Source organism: Chroicocephalus ridibundus, chromosome 3 (assembly GCF_963924245.1).
Source record: "Chroicocephalus ridibundus chromosome 3, bChrRid1.1, whole genome shotgun sequence".
NCBI classification, from domain to species: domain Eukaryota; kingdom Metazoa; phylum Chordata; class Aves; order Charadriiformes; family Laridae; genus Chroicocephalus; species Chroicocephalus ridibundus.
Window position 1 is genome coordinate 129,377,424 of NC_086286.1, and position 12,384 is coordinate 129,389,807.

The 12,384-nt window shown below is 73.9% G+C and overlaps 3 protein-coding genes across 5 annotated transcripts; 1 reads left to right on the top strand and 2 right to left on the bottom strand.

The window, feature by feature from the left end:
* The first annotated feature begins 390 nt into the window (after positions 1-390).
* On the top strand, positions 391-4,091 carry KHK (ketohexokinase). 3 transcript variants are annotated; one of them, XM_063330827.1, is made up of 8 exons: positions 392-552; positions 962-1,078; positions 1,189-1,323; positions 2,402-2,474; positions 2,587-2,733; positions 3,359-3,447; positions 3,549-3,706; positions 3,858-4,091. In XM_063330827.1, exons 1-8 carry the CDS (start codon positions 455-457, stop codon positions 3,941-3,943), a joined length of 903 nt encoding a protein of 300 aa, XP_063186897.1. In that variant the 5' UTR covers positions 392-454; the 3' UTR covers positions 3,944-4,091. The 3 variants fall into 3 exon arrangements, with proteins under 3 accessions (XP_063186898.1, XP_063186897.1, XP_063186896.1); XM_063330826.1 differs by lacking the exon at positions 1,189-1,323 and adding an exon at positions 1,363-1,497 and having other exon boundaries at positions 394-552; XM_063330828.1 differs by lacking the exons at positions 962-1,078; positions 1,189-1,323 and adding an exon at positions 1,363-1,497 and having other exon boundaries at positions 391-552.
* Positions 4,092-4,221: 130 nt separating this feature from the next.
* On the bottom strand, positions 4,222-7,164 carry CGREF1 (cell growth regulator with EF-hand domain 1). Its single transcript, XM_063330825.1, has 5 exons — positions 6,426-7,164; positions 5,456-5,527; positions 5,073-5,143; positions 4,860-4,984; positions 4,222-4,752 (listed from the first exon to the last, which is right to left on the bottom strand). Exons 1-5 carry the CDS (start codon positions 7,052-7,054, stop codon positions 4,366-4,368), a joined length of 1,284 nt encoding a protein of 427 aa, XP_063186895.1. The 5' UTR covers positions 7,055-7,164; the 3' UTR covers positions 4,222-4,365.
* Positions 7,165-8,206: 1,042 nt separating this feature from the next.
* PREB (prolactin regulatory element binding) lies at positions 8,207-11,584 on the bottom strand. Its single transcript, XM_063330832.1, has 9 exons — positions 11,397-11,584; positions 10,021-10,216; positions 9,657-9,868; positions 9,414-9,494; positions 9,205-9,329; positions 8,933-9,106; positions 8,790-8,862; positions 8,539-8,698; positions 8,207-8,448 (listed from the first exon to the last, which is right to left on the bottom strand). The coding sequence occupies exons 1-9, from the start codon at positions 11,529-11,531 to the stop codon at positions 8,354-8,356; spliced, it is 1,251 nt and encodes a 416-aa protein (XP_063186902.1). The 5' UTR covers positions 11,532-11,584; the 3' UTR covers positions 8,207-8,353.
* Positions 11,585-12,384: the final 800 nt, after the last annotated feature.

The window sequence follows — 12,384 nt, forward strand, 5'->3', positions numbered from 1 at the left end:
ACCCCCACCTGCCCCCCCACCTGCCCCCAAACCACATCCCGACCCGCACCCCAACACGCACCTGACCCGCGCCCCGAGTGAACCCGCGACCTGCGCCCCGAGAGAACCACAGCACGTACCCCGACCTGCACCCACACCCCAACACCCGCCCGCACCCCGACCTCTTCCCGACCCGCACCCCGACCCGCACCCCCACCTGCATTGAGATCTGCCCCCAAACCTGCCCCCAAACTTAACACGCGCCCCGCCCCGCGCCCCGTCGTGCTGCCGGAGCGCACCCCGACCTGCGCTTCCCAACCCGCCCCCCGAAACAGCACCCAAACGCGCCCCCGCGCCCCGCCCCGCCCCGCACACCCGCCCCCGCTCCATCGCGAGTGGCGGGGGCGTGGCCGGGGGCGTGGCCGGGGGCGTGGCCGGGGGCGTGGCCGCGGCGCGCGGCCGCAGGGAGCGCGGGATGGCGGCGGGCGAGAAGCGCATCCTGTGCGTGGGGCTGGTGTGCCTGGACGTCATCAGCGTGGTGGAGGCCTTCCCCGCCGAGGACTCCGACACCAGGTACCGGCACGGCCCCGACACCCCCCCGGGGCTCCCCGGTCACCCTCCCACCCCGGTCAGCACCCCCGGTCACTCCCCCCGCTGACACCCCCCCCCTCCGGTGACTTCCCCCGTGGTGCCCCCCCCCCCCACCCCGGTGAGCGCCCCCGGTGCCCCCCTGGTCCTCATCGCTGGTGCCTCCCCCGTTACCCCACCCCGGGGGTCCCCCCGGTCCCCTCCTCCGATTCCCCCCCACATGCCTCCCCCGGGGTCCCCCCCCATCTCGCGGGAACCGCCTCGGTGCCCCCTGGTGACCCCCCGGTTCCTACCTTGTTGCCCCCCCCCGGGGCTCCCCCCGGTCCCCCCTCAGCCACCCCCGGTGCCCCCCCCCCCGTGGCCATCCCGGTGCCCAGGTCCCTCCGCGTCGCAGGTGCGTGTCGCAGCGATGGCAGCGGGGTGGCAACGCCTCCAACTCCTGCACGGTGCTGGCGCTGCTGGGAGCCCCCTGCGCCTTCATGGGCTCGCTGGCCCCCGGGCACGCCGCCGAGTAAGTGGGGTGGGGGTGGGGGGTGGGGGGTCCGGGCTAGTGGCGGGGTCCGGGGGCCACCCCGGGCCCTGACGCTGCCGCCGGCCCCTCCGCGTCTCTCCCGCCGGCAGCTTCGTCCTGGACGACCTGCGGCGCTACGGGGTGGACGCGCGCCACGCGGTGCGGCAGCCCGCCGGCCGCCTGCCCGCCTCCATCGTCATCGCCAGCGCCAGCCGGGGCACCCGCACCATCCTGCACGCCGGCGGGTGCGTGCGCCCCTCACCCCGCTCTCTGTCCCCCCCAAGTTTCATTGTGGCGGATTTCCGGCGCCGGGGGGTGGACGTGTCGCACGTGGCCTGGCAGCCCCGCGGGGACGTGCCCTGCGCCTGCTGCGTCGTCAGTGCCGCCAGCGGCTCCCGGACCATCGTGCTCTACGACACGTAAGGGCGCCAGCCCCGGCCCCAATCGCCGGTGGGCAGCGCTCGGCTGGGCCGGCCCGGGCCCACGGCCCCCTCCCTGCCCCAGCCGCCGGGGGCTGCGCCCCGCACCCCGGGGGTCTGGCAGAGGCTGTGCCGGTGCCGGCCCCGCGCTGCGCTGCCGGGGGGTCCCATGTGCCAGATTGGGTGATTCCCGTAATTCTGCACACACAATTGCCGCCAATCGTGCCCGCAGCCCCCAATCACCCCCTGCCGCGGCCGTGATTGGCGGTGGCATCCCCGCGCGGCTGCGGGCTCGGGGGATGGACGGACGCCCCGCGCCGCACCTGGCAGCTGCCTGGTGCCGGGACAGCGCGCCCGTGGCCGTGCCGGGACAGCGCGCCCGTGGCCGTGCCGGTGCCGGTGGGCAGCCGCAGACCTCGCCCTGGCGAAGGGCCAGCCACGCTCACAGGAGCTGATGGCCGAAGGGGCCACTGGCCGCCACTGGCCATTGCTGGCCCCGCCAGCTCTGGCCTGGCCACCACCGCGCTGCCCTTTGAGTCCATCTCAGGGTCCGGATGCGCCATTATTAATAATTCACCCGGGCGGTGCCCACCACCCCCCCCGCCGTGGGGACTTCTGCCCCGGGGCGGCGCCAAGCCCTCCGCAGCCCCGGGGCTGCCCTTCGCCCCTGGGCACCGGCTCACCCGGGCTCACCCCGCGCTGCGGTGGGGGGTCCCCCTGCCCGACCCCCACCCCCGGGCACCAGGCTCACCCTGCGCTGCGGTGGGGGGTCCCCCTGCCGGCTCCCGGGCACCGGGCTCAGCTGGGGCACCCCCCATGATGCAGTGGGGGTCCCCCGGGCACCGGGCGCACCCCGCACTGCGGTGGGGGTGTCCCCCCGCCCCGCCTGACCCCCGCCCCGCAGGAACCTGCCCGACGTGACGGCCCGCGACTTCGAGCGGGTCGACCTCTCCCAGTACAAGTGGATCCACTGGGAGGTGAGGCCGGGGCCGGGACGCCACGGTGGGGGTTTGCGGGGCGCGGGGGACCCCCGGCGCCGGGCGGGGGTGGGTGGCGGTGCCGGTGCCGGTGCCAGGCGGTGTGCTGCAGGCCCGTAACGCGGGGGAGCAGGCGGCCATGGTGCGGCGGGTGGAGCGGCACAACCAGAGCCGCCCGGCCGGGGAGCGCGTCCGCATCTCGGTGGAGGTGGAGAAGCCGCGGGAGGAGCTGCTGCCGCTCATGGCGCTGGGACACGTGGTGCGGGACGGGGGCGGGGCCTCGGGGCTGCGGACCAATGAGGGGGCGTGGATTGGGAGCTGGGGGCGGGGCCAGGGCCGGGCTGCCCTTTGCGGAGGGGGCGGGGCCAACGGCCAGGGGCGGGGCCAGGGACTGGGCGCGCAGGATGCGAAAGGGGCGGGGGGCGGGGCCTCCGGGGGGGTGTAAACCAATGAGGGGCGGGGATGGGGCTGGGGGTGGGGCCACGGACCGGGCGGGCAAGATATGAAGGGGCGGGGGTTGGGATTGGGGCGGGGCCTAGGGCTGGGGGGCGGAGCTAAGGGGCGGGGGCGGAGCTAAGGGGCGGGGGGCGTGGCCGGGAGTTGGGAATCCCGGTACGGGGCGGTCGGAGCACCCGGGGCGGGGGTGCAGGGTTTGGGGCCGGGGGGGGGGGCTGGGCGCAGTTGGGGTACCGGGGGGGGTGTGATGGAGGGCGGGGGTGGGGGGCAGAGCCCGTGCAGGGGCAGAGCAGCGCATGGTGGGGGCCTGGGGAGCACAGTCGGGGTACTGGGGGTGCCGCAGTGGGGAGGAAGGGGGGGGGGGGTGGGGGTCTGGGGGGTGTGGGGATGCGCCCCCCCCCCCCACCGTGCCAGCCCCTCTCCCGCAGGTGTTCATCAGCAAGGACCTGGCCCAGCACTTCGGGTACCGCTCGGCCGCCGAGGCGCTGCGGGGTCTGCGCCACCGCGTGCAGCCGGGGTAGGACAGGGTGCGGGATGGCTCCTGGGGGGTGGGCACGGCCGAACCCACCACCCCACACACACCCCACACACACACACACCCCCCCCAATCCCTCCCAGGGCCACCCTGATCTGCGCCTGGGCCGAAGCGGGGGCCGACGCCGTGGGTCCCGACGGGGAGCTGGTGCACTCGGACGCCTTCCCCCCGGAGACCCTGGTGGACACGCTGGGGGCCGGCGACACCTTCAACGCCGCCGTCATCTTCGCGCTGGCGGAAGGTGAGCACGGCATGGCCATGGCATGGCTCTGCGTGGCCCGGCACAGCCCGGTACGGGCTGTGCCGGGCCACGCAGAGCCATGCCATGGCCAAGTATGGCCCATCCCAGCTCAGCCTGACCCCCACCCCACCCGCCCCCCACCATTCCTCAGGGAAGAGCCTGCAGGACGCCCTCACCTTCGGCTGCCGCATCGCCGGCAAGAAATGCGGGATCGAGGGTTTCGACGGCATCGTCTGAGCTGTGTGTGCCCCGTGCCAGGAACAGGCGCTCCCCCTTTCCCCCGTGCACGCTACGCACCCCTGCACCCAGCGCACACCCCCCCGCACACACACACCCCACACATACCCCCCCCCAGCCCTGCTGCCAATAAAGCCCCACTGCTGCCCCCCCACCCCCGGAGCTGCTCACGGCCCATCGCCCCGGCGGGGGCCGCACTGACCACGGCCCAGGCGAGCGCGGCGGCAGCACCTGTATTTCTCCATCCCAACGCGTTACGGGGGGGTGACAGCAAAATCCAGGACACCACACACACCCCCACACCCCCCCCGATCCCTCCCAGCCCCGACACAGGATGGGGGGCACATGGATGAGCGGGGCAAGGAGCAGCCGGGGCATCACACCCCAGAGCCGCCGTGGGTCCGGCACAGCCCCCCCACTGCCTACTCCTCCCCGGAGTCCCCCCAAACTGGGGCTGCCTCCCCCTCGGGGGCTTCGGTCCCGGGGGCTTCGATCTCGGGGGCTTCCTCTGCCTCGATGGCTTCAGCCTCGGGGGCTTCAGCTCTGGGGACTTCACCGCCAGGGCCTTCAGCCTGGGGGGTTCCTTCCACCTCCACGGCTTCACCCTCCGGGTGGGCACCGCCGCCGGGCAGCCCCTGCCCCTCCGCCAGGCTGCCGCCCCCCCCGGGTTCCCCGGGCTGCTGCGGGAGAGGCGGCCCCGGGGGCGGCCGGTCCCGGCCGGGCGGGAGCAGCAGCAGCTCGGGGGGGTCGAGCAGCCCGTCCCCGCTCAGGTCCTGCCGCTCCAGGGTCCGGTCCACCAGCGCGGCCACCTGCGGGGACGGGACGTGGGGGGACACGCACCGCGGGTAAGGGCCCGGCCCGGGGTGGGGTGGGGGGGGCTCGGCGGGGTGCGGGGGCCCGTCCCCGCGGGACCTACCGCCTGGGGGTCGGGCCGCCCCCCGTCCCGCCGCGCCAGCACGGCGCCCAGCAGCTCCAGCAGCTCCAGCCCGTCCAGCCGCCCGCTGCGGTCGTGGTCGTGCAGCGCGAAGAGGTAGAGCAGGGCTGTGGGGCACGGCCGCCGTGGGGCTGGGGTCCCGTCCCTGCCCCCGGTGTGTCCCCCCCCGCCCCGGCCCCCGCGGCGGGTCCTTACCCTGCTCCCGCGACAGGGACTCCGCGTCCCGCGACGGCGGCCCCAGGCTCCGCACCGCGCTCCGCAGCAGCCTGGGGGCAGCGGCATGGGGTGGGCACCCCCACGGCCCGCCCCGCGGCCCCACAGCCTGCCCCAGAGCTGCTCCATCCCACAGCCTGCCCCACTGACAGCCCCCAGGGCTGCTCTGCCCCACAGCCAGCCCCAGGGCTGCTCCATTCCAGCCTGTCCCACAGCCAGCCCCATGGCTGCTCCGCCCTATAGCTGCCCCCAGGACCGCCTTGCCCCACAACCAGCTAGCCCTGCCCGTGCCCTCCGTCCCCATCTGCCCCCCGCCCTCGCTGGGTGACTCCCCAGTTTGCAGCTCCCGAGGGACATGGACTCACGGCAGCGGGGGCAGCTCCAGGCTCAGTGGGTCGGGATCAGGATCCAGTCCCGGGGCCGCGGGGGGCTCAGGCCTGGCCAGGGGAGGGGGGGTTACCCTGCCCCTGGGGGGGGCTGCCCGACCCGGTCTGGTCTGGCGTCCCCGCAGTGCCCCACACAGCGTCCCCTCCGCCTGCGACCCCCGCAGCCCCGTGTGCCCCCCTGTGCCCTGGCCATGCCCCGGCCTTGAGCGTGCACCCCCCGACCCCTGCACCCCCCCGCACCCCCCCGTGCCCCTGCACCCCCCCGTGCCCGGGCAGCCAAACCACAGCTGCACCCCCCATAGCCATGCGCCCCCCCATACATGCACCACCCCATACCCGTGCTCCCAGGTACCTGTGCCCCCTATACCCATACCCCCCGTACCTGTGCCCCCCCATAGCCATACCCCCCATACCCATGTACCTCATAGCCGTGCCCCCCCGTACCTGTGCCCCCTCCATACCTGTGCCCCCCCATACCCATGTACCTCATAGCCGTGCCCCCCCGTACCTGTGCCCCCCCCATACCTGTGCCCCCCCATACCCATGTACCTCATAGCCGTGCCCCCCCGTACCTGTGCCCCCCCATAGCCATACCCCACATACCCCCGTACCTCATAGCCGTGCCCCCCCGTACCTGTGCCCCCCCGTAGCCATACCCCCCATACCCATGTACCTCATAGCCGTGCCCCCCCATACCTGTGCCCCCCCCATAGCCATACCCCACATACCCCCGTACCTCATAGCCGTGCCCCCCCGTACCTGTGCCCCCCCGTAGCCATACCCCCCCATACCCCCGTACCTCATAGCCGTGCCCCCCTGTACCTGTGCCCCCCCATACCTGTGCCCCCCCATAGCCATACCCCCCATACCCATGTACCTCATAGCCGTGCCCCCCCGTACCTGTGCTCCCCTCCAGCCATAGCCCCCCCCATACCCGTGCCCCCTGTACCTGTGCCCCCCAGCCTTGGGGGCAGCCCGCGCCCCCGGGGGCAGCAGCAGCAGCAGCAGCAGCAGCGGGTTCCTCATCCCGGCACCTCGGGCTGCAGCCGGGCGAGGGCGGCTGGGGGGGGGGGGGGGTGCTCCTGGCTGTGGGGGGGGCTGTGCCCGGTCACGGGGGGCTCTGGGGATCCGCTCACACCGCACACACCGTGCGTGCACCCCCCCGAACCCCCCGTTCCCGTCCCGGTCCCTCTCGGTGCCGCCCGCCCCGCCCCGGGCCACGTCGCCGACACGTCCCCGGTCCCGTCCCCGCCGCCGCCACCGGCCGCCCCCGCCCCGTCCGGGTTGGGCCCCGCCCGCGCAGGGGTTCAACGGCACCGGCACCCCCGGCCCCGGGACAGCCCGGCACGGCGGGGACAGCCCTGCCCCGCTCCACCTCAGAGCCCCCGGAGCTTCCGTGCCAGCAACAGCGGGGACCGGCACCGGGTCGGGGCAACCCCCGGCGCCAGCCCAGGCTGGGGATGGAGGGATGGAGAGCAGCCCTGAGAGAAGGGCTTGGGGGTGCCGGGGGGGAGAAACCGGCCACGAGCCGGCACCGTGCGCTGGCAGCCCAGAACCCCCCCGCAGCCTGGGCTGCATCCCCAGCAGCGTGGGCAGCAGGGCGAGGGGGGGATTCTGCCCCTCTGCTGCGCTCGGGGGAGACCCCCCTGCAGTGCTGCCTCCAGCGCTGGGGCCTCGGCACAGGAGAGACACGGAGCTGTTGGAGCGGGGCCAGAGGAGGCCCCGGAGATGCTGGGAGGGCTGGAGCCCCTCTGCTGGGAGGACAGGCTGAGAGAGCTGGGGGGGTTCAGCCTGGAGAAGAGAAGGCTCCGCGGAGACCTTCCAGCCCCTGCCAGTCCCTCAAGGGGCTCCAGGAAAGCTGGGGAGGGACTCTGGAGCAGGGAGGGGAGCCATGGGACAAGGGGGAAGGGTTTTACACTGGAAGAGGGAGATTGAGATGAGATATTGGGAAGAAATTCTTTGGTGTGAGGGGGGTGAGCCCCTGGCCCAGGTTGCCCAGAGAAGCTGTGGCTGCCCCATCCCTGGAGGGGTTCAAGGCCAGGTTGGACGGGGCTTGGAGCAACCTGGGCTGGTGGGAGGTGTCCCTGCCCAGGGCAGGGGGTGCCACTGGGTGGCCTTTAAGGTCCCTTCCCACCCAAACCAGCCTGTGACTCTGTGACCGGAGCCAGCCCTCACCCACCCCAAGCACTGGCATCCACAACTCCTGCCCCTGTCCCTGAATGGGAGGCTGACACCCCCCCGCAGGCACACACCAGCCGGGAGTTCAACCAGCGCTACCCAGCCCAGGCCTTTGACCACCACATCCATGGGGCCCACCACCAACCCCCTCTCCCCCTGGGACGGTGAGGGGGGGGTCACAGGCACAGCCCCCCCATGGTGAGGACACCAGCCGCTGCCCGGCCACATGGAGCAGCTCTTCAGCCAGGCCAGCGCTGCCATCTTCGAGCATGGGGAGATGCTCCGGGGGCTCGGGGACACCACCTGGGAGGGCGTTGTGGGGCAGGACCCTGCCTGACCCCCCAGTAAACCCCCACCGCTGCCGTGGTGTCCATGGGCCGGGCAGGGAGGGCACAGTGGGGACCCAGAGCAGCTGCCCCCCCAGCACAGACAGGACAGCATTGCCTTCACCCTCCGGTTTTAATGGTCGCCGTGGGGCAGGGGGCCGGCGGGACGCCCTCCTCCCTGGGGCCAGCCCCACGCTGCAGCCAGCACAGTCCCCTCGGGCTGGGCCCCCCCCCAATGGCTCCCAGCCCCCCCAATCCGCTCCCCGGCCATGGCCGGGCTGGTCCCTTGTCTGCTTCACAGTCTGCTGGGGGGGCCCGAGGCACGGCAGCGGCAGGCCTGGGGGGTCCGTCCTGGCTGGGGGGGGCTGGGGGGCTAGAGGAAGCCAGGGAAGGCGAGCTGCAGCAGCAGGATGGCGGCCACGATGAGCCCAGCGCAGAGCAGCAGCAGCAGCCAGACAGGAAGGGAGCCTGCGGGGGGGAGAGAGGGGTGAGGACGGGCGCTGTGGCCCCCCCCCAGCACGTGCAGGGACCCCCCCAGCAGCCCCCCCCGGCACCCACGTCGGCTGGGCAGCAGGTGCAGCTTGCAGCGGCTGTCGACGGCCACGCTGAGCAGGGCGGCCTCGTTCCCCGCCAGCAGCTCGCGCCCGCGCCGGCTCTCGGGGACGAAGGCCACGTCCGTCACCACGATGCCGTGCGCCTCCTTCACGTAGTACAGCCTCTGCGGGACAGCGGGGAGGGGGGGTGGGCCCAGGCAGCCCGGCCCCGTGGTGGGGGGGCACCCGAGGAGCCCCGCCGCCCCCCCGGCTCACCTGCAGCGAGAAGGCGATGTGGATGGCGACGGAGCCCGTCACCGTGCCCAGCCCCAGGAAGGTGCCCGAGTCGCTGCGGGGGGAGGACAGTGAGCGGGGGGTGGTGTGGGCCCCCGTCCCCGCACCCGTCCCCCCCAGGGTACCTGATGGAGAGGCAGGAGACGACCTCGGTGCCGCAGGGCCGGGTCAGCAGCGGAAGGAAGCTCTTCCCGTCCCACTTGGTCAGGTAGCAGGGTGGGGGGCGACGCTCCCGCTTGTGGGGCACCTGCACCGTGTAGAGCCGTAGGGCCCCGGCGTTGTCCTCCACCGCCCCAAACCTGCCCCAGGACAGCGGGGGCTGCGTCGGTCCCTGCTGCCAGCGCCCCCCCCACCTCCAGGCGATGGGGGCCCGGCGCCCCGCGCCCCCTGGCCTCACCGGCAGGCCTGGTAGCGGTACGCCTTGTCGGGGATGCCGGGCAGGTTCTCGTTCCAGCGCAGCCCCGTCACCAGCTGGTCCTGCTGCCACACGCAGCACTGGAAGTCCCGTCCCGCTGTCACCACCTGGGCAGGGAACGCGGGGGTCCGAGGAGGGCTCCCCCCGCGGCGCCAGGGGGCTGCCCGTCCGTTCGCCTGACCCTCACTCACCTTGTTGTCCGGGCCCAGCGCGATGTCTTCGATCTCCCCGTCATGGGCTTTGAACTCCAGCGTCTTCTTCATGCTGGGGAACTGCCAGGGCAGAGCGGGTGTCGGAGCCGTGCCCCAGGGCCGGGGGTCCCTGGCAGCACCCAGGGAAGGGGCAGGACGACGCGGCGTTACAGAACCACGGGTGCTGCTGATGCGGCACTGCCAAGTCCTCCGGTGCCCGGCCCCGGCTGCCCCCGTTCCTACCTCCCAGAGGCGGAGGAAGCCATCGGCACCACCGGTGACGAGCAGGGAGCAGTCGGCGTTGAAGCGGACGGCCTTCTGCAGGGCATCGGGGCTGAAGTCGGTGCGGACGCTGTGCAGGCTCTCCACCGTCACCTCGCTGCTCTGGCTCTGCGTGTCGCCCTGCCCCGTCGGGCTGGGGCCCTTCCTCCTCCGCGGCCCCTTCTCCCCACTGCCTGCGGCGGGGCAGAGCCATGGAGCCCTGACACAGCTCCCCAGCGCCAGGGGCAGTGCTGGGGCAGGCAGGAGACCCCCGCAGCACCCCACAGAGCACCCACCCGCCGCGCCCTGCCCCACGGCCGTCACAGCGGGGAGAGCCGGATCTCACCGTTGCGGCCGTCGGAGCCGCGCCGGGCCTCGGGCGCCTGCAGGCTGAAGCGCAGGATGTGGCAGTCGGCATCCTGCCCCGCCGCGATGATGTCGTCGGCCAACGCCATGGTCATGGTGGCGCGGGTCTCGGTGTCGTGGGAGTGCAGCAGCGAGGCGCTGAGCTGCCCCCCGATCTGCTCCAGCTGCAGGAAGTGCTGCAGGGGGGGAAGGGGGGGCTCGGCCTCAGAGCCCGCGCCCCCCACCCACGCACCCCTGCCCCACGGGCCCCCCTCCCCCGGCTGCTGCCCTGACCCCATGCCAAGCTGGGCCTCCCCCTGCCCCACACCCTGGGCACCCCCTCCCCTCCGAGGGCCCCTGACCCCCAGCCAGCTCACCCCCACCTGGCCCCACAGTCCCCTCAGTTCCCCACAGCTCTCCCCCAACCCGGCCTGACAATCATCCCCCCACAGCTCCCCCTAAACCCAGCCCCCCACCCACACCCACAGTTTCCCCTCTCCCCAGCCCCATAGTTCCCCACCACTCTCTGGCCCCACGCTTCCCCCCCCCAGCCCCACAGCTTCCCCCCACCTGTACTCACAGTTAGCCCGCATCTCAGCCCCACAGTTCCGTCCCTCCCTGGCCCCACAGCTCCCCCCTAATCCTGCCCCACTGTCCTCCCTCCCCAGCCCCACAGCTTCGCCGCACTTGACCCCCCATCTGCACCACAGTTTCCCCCCTCCCCAGCCCCACAGCCAGTCCCCCTCCCCGGCCCAACAGTCATCCCTCTCCAGCCCCACAGCTCCCCCCCAACTGGCCCCACAGCTCCCTCCCGAGCCCTGCCCCACAGTGTCCCACCCACACCCACAGTTCCCCCCCCAAATAGCCCCACAGCTCCCCCACAGCCCCCCCTCCAACTGTCCCCACACTTACCTCCCCCAGCCCCACATCTCCCCCCCTACTGGCCCTACAGCTCTCCTCCAACTGGCCCCACAGTTACCTCCCAGCCCCACGGCTGCCCCCTAACCCTATCTCAAGTGTCCCCCCCAGCCCCACAGCTCCCCCTCCAACTGGCCCCACCGCTTGCCCCCAACCCTACCCCACAGCTCCCCCTCCAACTGGCCCCACAGTTACCCACCCCCAGCCCCCCAGCTCCCCCTCCAACTGGCCCCACAGCTCGCCCCCAACCCTGCCCCACAGCGTGCCCCCCAGCCCCCGAGCTTCCCCCTAACCCTACCCCACAGCATCGCCCCCTGCCCCACAGCTCCCTCCCAGCCCCACAGCTCCCCACTCCCCGCCGCTCCCCCCCCCGGGCCTACACCCCCCCGGGGCCTACACCCCGACGGGGCCTCCTCACCCCCCCACAGGCCCGCCTTTACCCCCCGCCCCAAACCGCACCACGCCATTGCGGATGCCGGTCTTGGCGGCGCCGCCGCCGCCGGCGGTGATAGCAAGGGCCCGCCGCGGGTGGAGGCGGACGGTGTAAAGAGGGAACGGCGCCCGGTACAGCTCGGCCGGCCGCCGCGGCGCCATGGCTGCGCCGCACACGTCAGCGCGCCGCTGCGTCACCACGCAACCGCGCCGCACCCGTAAACGCAAGCCACGCCTCCATCGGAGAGAGCCGCGCCTCATTAAGCATAGCCACGCCCCCCGCCGCCCTGAGGCCACGCCCCCGCGCGGCGCCCGCGCCGCGCGGGGGCGTGGCCTCGGGGCGGCGGGGGGGGGGCGTGCGTGTCCCCCCCTGTCCCCGGACCCCCGTTACCTCCCTATATAGGGATGGCCCCCCCCATATGGGGATGTCCCCCCTCACATAGGGTCCCTACGGGACCCCCCAGCCCCGGGATCCCCCCCCCGCCTCCCCCATCCCACCCTTGCCCCCCCCTTCCCCCCCCCCCGCGGTGGTCCTCGCCCGTTGGGATGGGGGTCCCCAGCTGCCAGGGGTGACGGATGGCGGCAGGGGGTGGCGCAGCACTCAGACCCTGGGGTCCCCCGTCATCCCCCCTGCAGGCCGGCAGCCGGACCCCGCGGCCCCCCCCGCAGCAGCCGGGACGTGGGAGGGGGGGCGCCAGTGCCGATGGGATCCGCACCCCCATCCTGCCCGGGGGGGGGCGGTCTGCCAGCTCCGTGGGCACGGGGTGGGCAGGGGGATGCCCCCCAGAACACGGGCCAGGGCCCAGAGTACACTCGGGGGGGCAAAGATTGCGGGGGGGGGGGCACGCTCCACACTGCCCATGGGGGATGGGGGCCGCCTGGCCCCACCCGCAGCGATAAACCCATGAAACGACCCCCCCAGAGACCACCCATCGCCTGCCACGGGTGCGGGACGGCCACCCCACGGGTGGGGGGACAGGGCAACGGGGGCCCCCCGCAACCCCCAGCCATGGAG

Coding starts and splice junctions, on each gene's coding strand:
- KHK (XM_063330827.1), top strand. CDS start 455: ATGGCGGCGGGCGAGAAGCGCATCCTGTGCGTGGGGCTGGTGTGCCTG. Junction 1,324..2,401: donor ACCATCCTGCACGCCGGCGG/GTGCGTGCGCCC, acceptor CCCGCCCCGCAG/GAACCTGCCCGACGTGACGG. Junction 2,475..2,586: donor ACAAGTGGATCCACTGGGAG/GTGAGGCCGGGG, acceptor GGTGTGCTGCAG/GCCCGTAACGCGGGGGAGCA.
- CGREF1 (XM_063330825.1), bottom strand. CDS start 7,054: ATGCAGCCCAGGCTGCGGGGGGGTTCTGGGCTGCCAGCGCACGGTGCC. Junction 5,528..6,425: donor CCCAAGGCTGGGGGGCACAG/GTACAGGGGGCA, acceptor TCCCCTGGCCAG/GCCTGAGCCCCCCGCGGCCC. Junction 5,144..5,455: donor CTGGAGCTGCCCCCGCTGCC/GTGAGTCCATGT, acceptor CGCTGCCCCCAG/GCTGCTGCGGAGCGCGGTGC.
- PREB (XM_063330832.1), bottom strand. CDS start 11,531: ATGGCGCCGCGGCGGCCGGCCGAGCTGTACCGGGCGCCGTTCCCTCTT. Junction 10,217..11,396: donor CCGGCATCCGCAATGGCGTG/GTGCGGTTTGGG, acceptor CCCCCCCTGCAG/CACTTCCTGCAGCTGGAGCA. Junction 9,869..10,020: donor CGGCTCCGACGGCCGCAACG/GTGAGATCCGGC, acceptor GCCCCGCCGCAG/GCAGTGGGGAGAAGGGGCCG.